The sequence below is a fragment of the Buceros rhinoceros genome, unplaced genomic scaffold, assembly GCF_000710305.1.
Source record: "Buceros rhinoceros silvestris isolate BGI_N320 unplaced genomic scaffold, ASM71030v1 scaffold41663, whole genome shotgun sequence".
NCBI classification, from domain to species: Eukaryota; Metazoa; Chordata; class Aves; order Bucerotiformes; family Bucerotidae; genus Buceros; species Buceros rhinoceros.
This window is the reverse complement of record NW_010402610.1, coordinates 21,126-31,319: the sequence shown is the minus strand read 5'-3', so window position 1 is coordinate 31,319 and position 10,194 is coordinate 21,126. Positions and strand designations below refer to the sequence as shown.

General features: G+C 38.4%; 1 protein-coding gene across 1 annotated transcript in view; it reads left to right on the top strand.

The window, feature by feature from the left end:
• The first annotated feature begins 888 nt into the window (after nt 1–888).
• PECAM1 (platelet/endothelial cell adhesion molecule 1) overlaps nt 889–10,194 on the top strand; it is a 28,219-nt gene continuing 18,913 nt past the window's right edge. The window contains exons 1-11 of the mRNA XM_010132688.1: nt 889–922; nt 1,054–1,080; nt 2,854–3,150; nt 4,128–4,427; nt 4,514–4,783; nt 5,166–5,426; nt 6,329–6,610; nt 7,590–7,871; nt 8,282–8,389; nt 9,258–9,285; nt 9,739–9,809. Of these exons, the coding sequence (XP_010130990.1) occupies nt 889–922; nt 1,054–1,080; nt 2,854–3,150; nt 4,128–4,427; nt 4,514–4,783; nt 5,166–5,426; nt 6,329–6,610; nt 7,590–7,871; nt 8,282–8,389; nt 9,258–9,285; nt 9,739–9,809 (1,960 nt within the window). The remainder of the gene's footprint in view (nt 923–1,053; nt 1,081–2,853; nt 3,151–4,127; nt 4,428–4,513; nt 4,784–5,165; nt 5,427–6,328; nt 6,611–7,589; nt 7,872–8,281; nt 8,390–9,257; nt 9,286–9,738; nt 9,810–10,194) is intronic.

Sequence of the window (10,194 nt, the reverse complement as noted above, 5' to 3'; positions counted from 1 at the left end):
TCGAACAGTATCAAGCAACTGGCAGGATTAACTCTTGCTCCAGTGTATTCTCTTTCTGGACTGATTGTGCCAGTGCTGCTTCAGATTTCTGCTGAGAAATGAAACTCCGACCAGTACTTTTTGTGTGGGGTTTATGATTGTGTATGTTTTGCAGTGTCCTAACTACACCAAATAAAATCTGGTGCAGTTCCATGTTTTTAATATATGACGGTCGTACGAGAGGTCTGCCTGTCAGTACTCTAGACTAACACAGCAGTAGCTATGGGTTCTGACATCATTTGAATTTACTGTGCACCCCACACAGTAAAGCTGTTCTTTGCCACAGCAAAGGTGAGACCTAGAAATGGAGGTAAAGGAGAAAAATGAGTAATTATGTGCATGTATTACCTGAAAGAGTTTCTCATGTCAGGATGAAAGGGAATATTTGCTCGAGGATCTGCTGAGGTCAAATAGTGAAGGTAATTTGTGTTCGTAAATGGTTAATCGTGACTTAAAAATACCCATATTGACAGGAACTGCAGGATAAATGTCATTGGAACGACTTGTTTTTTTAATACACCTTAAGAAATTAAACAAAGCAAATACATTTGGTGGCGCCCTCAGGAAAAGTCTAGTCACTTCCTGAACAGTAATCTGCCTGTGAGCAGCAGATAGATTTGCATTGTTTGCCATTTCCAGTTTCCAGTAATGGGAACGATTACTTGATCTAGCCAGTTTCTGTCGAAGATCTGGGAAAACTTACAAATTTTGATGGCAGAATTTTATCGGGTTCTATAAAACAACAACAGAAAAAAACCCTCATAACCTGTTTCTGGTACCTGGACACATCACCTCTGATGATGGATATTGTTTTATTTTGGAATTAAGTGTCTGTTCTTCAGCAACGAGATGTATCTTGCTCTTCTGGTGATTTTCTTGCAGTGTAAGTTTGATAAATGTATATATGGGTGTTTTATATCTGTGTTTTGGGTTTGTTGGGGCTTTTTACTGTTTCTCATACTGTCTCTCGATCTGTAAGCTTTGAAAATAACATTTCTTTCATTTTTTTTCCAGGTTCAGAAGTTTACGCTGAGGAGAGAGGTAGGTAATGATAGGGTTTTTTCATGTACCCATTTCAAATAAGTAATTTAACTAATTCCCCAGCTGTTGTGCATCTGTAACAGAGCTTATCTAGATTTCCTGAACTTCAGCTCAGTATGAAATCTGGCCATGTAAAAAAAAAAAAAGGTAGTACTTGGTATAGTGTTTAAATGGGAGATGTGCTGCTCATACTTTAATGTTGTGGTGAAATCTTTCCTAAAGGAATTTGCTTTACTCAGGCATACAAGAGAAGAGATGGGAGAGGAAATCTACTTGCTAGCATTTTAGTTTGATCTTTAAAAAACCATTCCATGCCCAGAAGCAAGGAGGTAGGATAAAAGTATAAGTTCCTCTTCTTGCAAAAGAAAAGACCGTGTCAGAGCAGCGTACAGAACTTGTGTTCTGAAAGGAATGTGTTTACTTTTTACACTATCATCTTGCTGACTTGCAGCATGTACACTGCATGCTGCCGCCTTTCCATCACTTGGGAGAAATGTCAGCTTCTTGTTGACACGCAGTCTATTCACACGCAAAAGCATTTACAATTTTTGCATTGGTCTTATGCCCAAAACTCTCTCTAGCAAGGACAATTTAGAAATAGCTGCTAAGTGTACGGGGCAAGGGATTTCCTTAGATGCAGGAAAGTTTTCCTGTTCTAGTGTTAATTTCTAATACAAATCCTAGCCCAGATGAGCATACCCAAAGGCTGTGTGTTCAAAAAGAAGGAGAAGTGAATGAACTCATAAACCTTCCTTTCTACTAGTTCATCTAGCTGTGTGAATAAAAATATTAATTATGCCAGGACTTTAATAAATACAAAATTTTAAGCTACAGATAATTTATCATTGCTGTGGATATAAACACAGAAGTACTATATATATACATATATATAAATATGCTATTATTCCTCTAAGTGCTTCTCAATTTAAAAAAAAATAATAGGAATATTCAGGTTTTTTTTGTTTAGGGACTAATATCTAAATTCTAAATTAATTGAAATAATTGCTTCAGTGTATGATTCTATATTTCAGTTAATCAGGGTATGATTGCTAAGGACTCCTGAGAGTACGATGGCTGGACTGACGACAGTGTAAAGTTAAGCGTGTAGAACTTGAACTCAAATTTACCTTCTGTTACACTCCGCTTATCCTGAACTAGAGATTTAAGATTATCCCAAGCTTGTGACTTAAATGTTGGAAGGAATTTGCTGAATGACAGAACCCTAACCTTACTTTCAGATAAAAACATACTGGGATAACTTGAGGGATTTCTGCTAATTGGAGATGAATTGGCATGGGGTTTAATACAACTGTAAGCAGGGTTTTACTGTCATTTTCACTTTATTCAAACAAGTATAAATATAAAATTTTGTCCACCTCTCAGCTCTCCTGCCAGTTAGACTAGAAGAAAATAAACCATGAGAAATAAGGAAAACCAAGAAGTAGCTGCAAACCTATTGCAGTGTCCTCTGTGTCTTTCAGGGAATTTAGTAGATTTGACCATGAGCACGGCCAAGTCGGTGATTCTGTCAGTCCCCCAAGGCAAAGCCTGCACAGATGGACAGTGTGTGCTGGACAGTCAGGAGTTGTCTCTAGTGTGTGCAGTGGAAGCTAAAGCTGCCACCACTGTCAACATCTGTGAGATCTGACCATGTAGCACCTGCTACTAGGGTACAAATAATTAATTTTTGTGATTAAAATGTGGCAGCTTGAGCTAACAGTATTACATTGGACTAATTGAAAATAAATATAACTCTTTAATTTTTCCATCAAGCTTTTACTTTCAACAGAGTGGACATCAAGGTTCAGCCATCTGTCAAAGTGAAGAATGGAGCTCCTATGTCAATTGTCTGCCATGCTGATATTAGCAAAAGTACCGATTTCCAGCTGAAGCATAATTTTACAATTTTTAAGGATCGGAAGCTTGTGTTCACAACTGTATCAGACAAAAGCGATGCACAATATGAAATACCTAGGGCTAGATCTTCAGATTCCGGAGACTATAAATGTACTGTGGAAGCAAACGGAAAGACAAAATCTAGTGACGTCTTACATGATGTTTGGATCACAGGTGAGTATTCCTTCAAACGCACCAGTTTTCTAAGATACGAAAAGAGAACAACCTTACAGGGGAAGTAATAGTCAGTGCTAGGATATCTTACAGAGGGTTTTTATCTGTGGGCATCACAGTACTTCGCAAGAATTTAGTACTAAACCCTCCCGTTAAGGCACAGAAATGAAATGACAATCCGAAGGCTACATGGCAGATCAGTTATAGTCAGGAGTGCAAACTGTGCCTCCTGTGCCACCACCCGCTCTGTCCTGAGCCTCTGTTCCCCAGGCTAGAGAAAGTAGTAGTTTTGAAATCTTGTGCCTGTAGATCATAAACATGATGGGGGAGGGGTGGATTACTGGAAAACCTGGAAATCGCGTTTAGAGATTCTCACCTTGTGACTGCCATTGCCAAAGCTAATACCAGCTGTGGACTACCTCTGTAGACAATGTTGTGTCAGTCTGATTCTTTCGTGCCCTGGCCACCTTCATCTGTACTCTTTCTAGACTTCTGCTCTTGACTACAAGTGACATTTTTCCCCTCGTTCAAGCAACTTGGAAAGAATTCGCTCAGCATTAGATAATTAAAGGGTCATGCAGGGCCTGTAGTTTTTCTTCAGAGGCCTGCACCTCTAGGTACAGATGTTAGGATGGCATTTAGTTTCTTCACTTGCTCATTTTTGAGAGGCAATAGGAAACACAGAGGCGGAAGTGGTCTTACTTTCAAAGCTGCAAGTTTCATACTTCACACATTGCATCAAGATTGTATTACCCTCTCGAGGGACATTTTATTTTTCTAAGGTGCCTTGGCATGCACCCACACGTCATCAAAGGAACTGTCTTCAAAAGCTCAGTTCTTCCAAAATATTAGTACTTGTATCTGTTCGTTAGCGTAAATCACTATCATAATCATCAGAGGTAGTATTTCTTTCAGGATTATGCAATGTTCCATTTCTTGTTTCTTGTTTTCTAAGGAATGTTTCTTGTTGTTCTAAGGAATGACCAAGCCAATCCTCACTGCTGACAAAAAACAAGTTTTTGAAGGTGAAATTGTGAAATTACGTTGTGAGCTGCCAGAAGAAGAACCTCCTTTATATTTCTTTTTCCGGAAGATAAAGATGAATTCCACACCTCAAGTAACACGTGTAAATGAACGGCACAGAAATTTTTCTGTAGTGGAAATTTCTGTTGAAGAGGGAGATAATATTTTACAATTTGACTGCTATGGAGGGAGATATATAAGCTCTGAATTTGAAACCTCAGAGCACAGCAACACAACACTTGTTATGGTCAAGGGTAAGTTCCTTAGCTTTTCTCTTTATATTTCTTTGCTTGCTGTAATTAAAAAGTTGGGTCATGACTTTATGTGTGTTCTCTTGCAGAACCCTTTACAAAGCCCACTCTGAGTGTCAAGCACTCACGTAATGTTACTGAAGGAGACAGAATACAGTTTGAATGCTCGGCTGTGGCAGCCCAAATGCGTGACATTGAAATCATACTCCAGAAAAACAAAACAATACTGAAGAGTGTACGAGATGAGAAACTTCTGAAATACTCTGCAGTAGCTACTCTAGAGGACAGCGGTGAATACCTGTGTAAGGTGGAGCAAGGAGGAGCTTCTAAAACCACCAAAATTAATATTGTTGTGTCAGGTAACACCTCTGCTCATCTTAGATTTTACTCAATGGATTAATATTTAAATTTAACTTTGGTAGAATGCAAAATCCAAGCGAAACCTCCAGAGCCAAGTGTAAATTTTCCTTAAATTAAAGGCTATTTAGATTTAGGTTTCTCATTTTTTGCCTGCCAGGACTTTCCAACTAAAATAGTACTTTCAAACAACATTGGAGAAGTGGTTTCAACTGATTGCTAAGTTTCTATTTTCCCTGAAAATATTCTTGTATTAAAATGTCATGATTGTTTTTTTCCCTGATTGTTAACTTCCACTATGTCCTTCACTCTGTACACTTTAAGATGGTAGCCATATTCTTTTAAGCTCAATTTGAAGGAATTTGTTCTCTTTTTATCTTGCAGAGTTGTTCCCCAAGCCAATATTAGCTGCTTCTATGAGTAAGCTGGATGAAAACAAAGAATTAACTTTGAATTGCAGCATTAGTGGTTTTCGGAAAGCCAACTTCTCTATATTAAGAAAAAATTCAAATGGAGCCACCTGGTTGAAGAATTCTAGAAACTTAACAATAAGAGTTAAAGTGAATGATACTGGATCCTATATCTGTAAAGCAGAAGTTAAAGGAATAGTCAAGGAGAGCAAACCTGTAAGGATAAATGTTTATGGTGAGTTGATACAGAGGCTTAGAACCCAGTGGTGGGGGGGAAAATCAAGACTGTAAGCTTATAAATAAGCACCTCTGTTTACAGAATCAGTCTCTAGCCCATGAACTAGCAGGGTATCTATTAGTTCTTGCAATATTAATTTCTGTTTGATGTACTTGTCAGCTTTAGCTGTAAAGGATTTGGCCTGTTGTGACTTAATCAAGACAGGCTTTCCTGGGCCGGCCTAGGAGAAGGAAGTTAGCATGTCTTCATTTTGTTCCCTTGATTTTTGCTAGGTGCCAGATAGACTCTCATTCATTACCATTTGCAGGAACTGGGAATGTTCCACAAACCTTTCACTCATCAGTTTGATCTGAAACTCGTCAGTGTCTGCCTTGAATCTCTCCCCCTGACCCTCTAGACGGAAAGCTATGAGAGCCAGAGGTCATCTGCATAGCCCTATTCCAGAAAAGCCAAGTTTTTTGCTATCCATAACCCCCCTCACCAGCACTCTAATTATAAACTCCTTAGTTTCCTTCCCTCTCATAGAACAAGCACAGTTTGTTCTCAGGTCTCTACAGGGGGATTAACTGAGTTGTGACTCACTGTGCTGCAGAAACAGATGTCCTTCATTAGGTGCTGCAGAATCCATCTCAGGTAATACGTGCAATAGAACTGGCAGATTTTTTTGCTCTACAGACTTCTTGGGTCAGAGCTCGTTCTGCAATTTGGATCATCCACAGCAATGTCTCTGGTCCTATGGGTTTGTTGTGTTCATCACCCCCTGCTCCCATTCTGTCAATGAGGAAGAGCTTCCCAATATAAGCTGTGTGTGCAAACTATGTTCTCTACAAAATAATATGGTATCTTTCGGCCTTATGCAGTGTCATTTGCAGTAATTTTTGCTTTTATTCCCCTTTTAGCTCCAGTCTCCAAGCCAACTCTTTCTGCTGTCAGCGGTTTACCAGAAGTGGTGTTAGGGAAGCCTCTGTGGTTAATGTGCCGTTCAGCGATGGGAACACCACCAATAACATTCACATTCTACAAAGGAAATGATACTAAGAAAATAGTAACTAATGACACATATGCTACATTCTTGGATGAAAATATTAGGCAAAATGACAAAAGACCATACAAATGTAGTGCTAGAAATAATCACTCCAGTGGTATGAAAACTAGCAATATTCTAAATATCACAGTAATAGGTAAGTTTATTCTTCTTGTCGCTCATATTTCGATTTTTTTAAACTGTAGCAGCAAATGATGGACTAAGCAAAATGGATGTGAAATGTTTACAAATTTTTGTCACTTTAATTTAAAGTATTTGGGGATCTGTATCACAATTTGTCACTAAAGTAAAAATCCTGATAGTAATCTGAATCAAGTTAACTACAATTGAGTTTATTTTAATGTTAAAACCTGATCCGACTTGAAATCTTAGAAAAGCCGTTTTAGTGAAAATAATGATTAAAACTTTCAGGGCCAGATCCATTTTCTTCATGTTTGATTTTCATAGGACTGGATTAAATGTACATAGAGTGAGGTTGGAGTTAGTCTATGATTTTACACACTAAACTAATTGAGCTAGCTAGATTCCTGCTAAGAGATGTAAATCTGCACTTTTAATAATCCCTTGAAATACCTCTGTTACTGGTTGCAGTTTTTAGAGGCACTGAGAATGTGTTCCACACCAGAAGCTGCAGTTGCTAAGTATATCTGAAAGTTGGTCTATTATCATGTCCTACTAGCAACTAGGAGTTACTGTATGGGAGCAAAGTCTCTGATCAACAGCTATGTGTAAAGTAGAAAGGGAAACATAAATTGAACTGCAATTACTTACCCTCTTGAACTGCTGAGTGTATTATTTCTGAAAAATAATTAATTTGTAGATTGGGGCCTGGGAGGCATCCAAAGGAAGTTAAGAGGCTGACTGACTTCGGTGGAATGGACATAGTTTCCTTCTTGTTTGCTTTGTTTCTGTATTATATCCTCTCTGTTTCTGAGTGTAAAAAAATATTTACTAGAGGATGCTGTCTGGCAGAGACTGTTCGGAAAGATTAATGATGCACATTCAGTCTCCGTTTAACTAAGCATTAAAGCAAGTATTTCTACAATACAATATTTTATCATCAAAGTTATTTCTAATGGTGTTAGTATTTGTTTTCTTTGTGCCTTCCTCTGTAGTACCAATCGGGAACGCCAGCTTGGGCAGTGTTCCATATGGAGAAGTGGAAGATGGCAGTGAGACTGCTTTTCTCTGCTCTGTGAATGAAGGATCTTGGCCAATCTACTTCAGGATTTTCAGAAAAACTGATCGTGAGGTTCTTGTGTATGATAAACATGTGAATGCAGACAGAGTACTGTGGCGGAAGGAAGCAATGAAAAGGCAGGACACGGGGACATATTACTGCACGGCCTCTAATCGAGCTAGTGTGGATGTGAAAAGCCATTCCATAACCATCAGTGGTAAGCTAAGTTTTATGATAAGCTGCATACTATGTCATCATGATAGGTGAGGTCATGTTAACTGGGATGTGACTAAGTATAACTCCCATATTTGTTTTTGTTTCACCACTGCCAGAATAAACAGAGACATCTATTTATAAACAGAGATTGCTTAACTTCCATAGAAAAGTTTAAGGGATGCTCAAAAGCCAAAGGAGCCAGATGCGAGTTAAAAGCAACCTGTAGTTATACTGAGTTTTTGGTCACAAAGAAGAGGCTCACTAGGGAACTTTGCATACAAGTCTTCTTAAAGTTCTTTCCCAGTGTTTAAGAAGGCCAATTTGTAGTAAAATGAAAGGTCAGGAACTGCAGAAGTTGGTGATGATATGTCACTGTACATACTCTCTTAAATGTGTCTTTCTTATTTCCAGTCGTCTTAGCAGCTTGGAAGAAAGGAGTCATTGCTGCATTTGTCCTAATACCTATGGCAGGAGCAGTAGCTCTCATTTTATGGTGGTTTTTGTGTAAGAAGAAAAAGGGTAATGAATGGTTCCTTTCTATTTGGTTGGTGACAAATGTATTACAGGGAAACTTGCATTTGTTCTGGAAGCAAAGGCTTGTAGGGGTGAGATTTCAGGAAATTACTAAATACAATTTTAAACAACTAAAAATGTATTTAAAAATACCAGGTGGTACAAATTAAGCTGCAAGCATGTGCTGAAGCTTTCCAAGTATATTGGGCAGAATGGGAGCATCTAACTAATGGTGCTGGGAGGGCACTAGGGACGCCGAGGTCATGGGAGATAGGCCAGAACTGCACAGTTCTGAGGCAGTCCTAGGTCTGGAATTCATTCCTGTGCAAGGTGGAGGCAGACAGGGCCCAGGGAGTTTTTTGATCCCTTATAGAGCTGTGACGGGTTGATTTGGGGTCCCAACTCCTGTGTAACAGAGATACATCTCTAGTTCTCATGAAACAAATTTGAGATTATTAGGTAATGGAATTGTTTTTTTTTTCTCTCCACACAGTACTACTGTTTCATTTAGGGATTTGTTTTTTATTATTAAGGTATTCTTTCAGATCTTGATCTTTCAGAAAATAAGTAAATCTGGTTTATTCTGTGATATGCAGTACAATGCAAAATATTCAGGAAAATTTGGAGTATCTGGATATCCCAGACTGCTTATATTGGCCAGGGCAAGGTCTGGGGTTTGGGATCTTAGCTTCTCTGTTAAAGAGATATGTAAGAGCCCTGGGTGATAAGCAGCGTAAGACACAGGGTAATTAATTCTCTGGTAGCTAAGAGAAATTATTCTTACTTGGGTAGATAATATTTGTTCTGATTTTTACTTTTGAATTCTTTTACTCGTGCAATCTAATAATAGATGCTTTTGTTTTTCTCTGTCAAGCTAAAGGACCATCCATGGAGATGTCTGGGTAAGATGGCTTGCTTTATGCTAAGGTGAAGCGTTCCTGTGTAGGGGGTGGGAGGCCTTCCACCACGTGAGGCTAGTTTATTATGGCACGCACCTGCAGACAATAGATGCTTGTGCTTCATGTACCACCTGCTAACATGACAACAGGATGAGGAAATACTCCAAAAATAGAAAAAGAAAAGGCTAGCTAAGAGAAATAGAAGAATGTCAGGCCTGCCTTTAGGTGCATTTAGATATGAATTAAAAATACAGAGGTCTTTAAAAAAAGCAATACAAGAGGGAACATTTTTGACCTTATAGTTTGTTTGTGCTTCTCTTGAAGACAAAGGCAATATTTTCATTAGCTTCAGCAGTTAAGAATGTGTAGTAGTCAGCATAGACAATGACTGATCTTTGCTTATCATCATCATTGTTTTTATTAACTAGTTTGGGATAATTATTGTTTGCTTTTCAGTTCTGCCTTGGCTACAAACTTGACAAGTGAAAAACTGACAAGACAGCACAATGATGGAGACTACTATTCAGGTAGGGTAATTGCTGTAAGACTAATAGTGAGTTGGCTTAGTTAAACATTTCTATAAACTTTTGGACTTACCTGGTGGTTGTTTGGATAGGGACCAGTGTTTGGGGATTACGGAATAATACCAATAACATTCTCCCAAGTATTTTCTATCATTTTGTCTTTTTACAGTTTTTTTATGAGCACATCTTAAACAAAGATCAGTTTATAAGTCTGCTCAGACACTTCTACCAGCCAATCAGTTAACAACAGAGATTAAAAAAATCATAGTAAAAGAAAATTACTTTCTAATTTTGACACAGCTGCAAGAAAATTATTTCAGAGAGGAAATTTGAGATCCGGCACATGGTCCTGTAATGCGGCCGCAGTATAGCGATGTTAACATGCTGT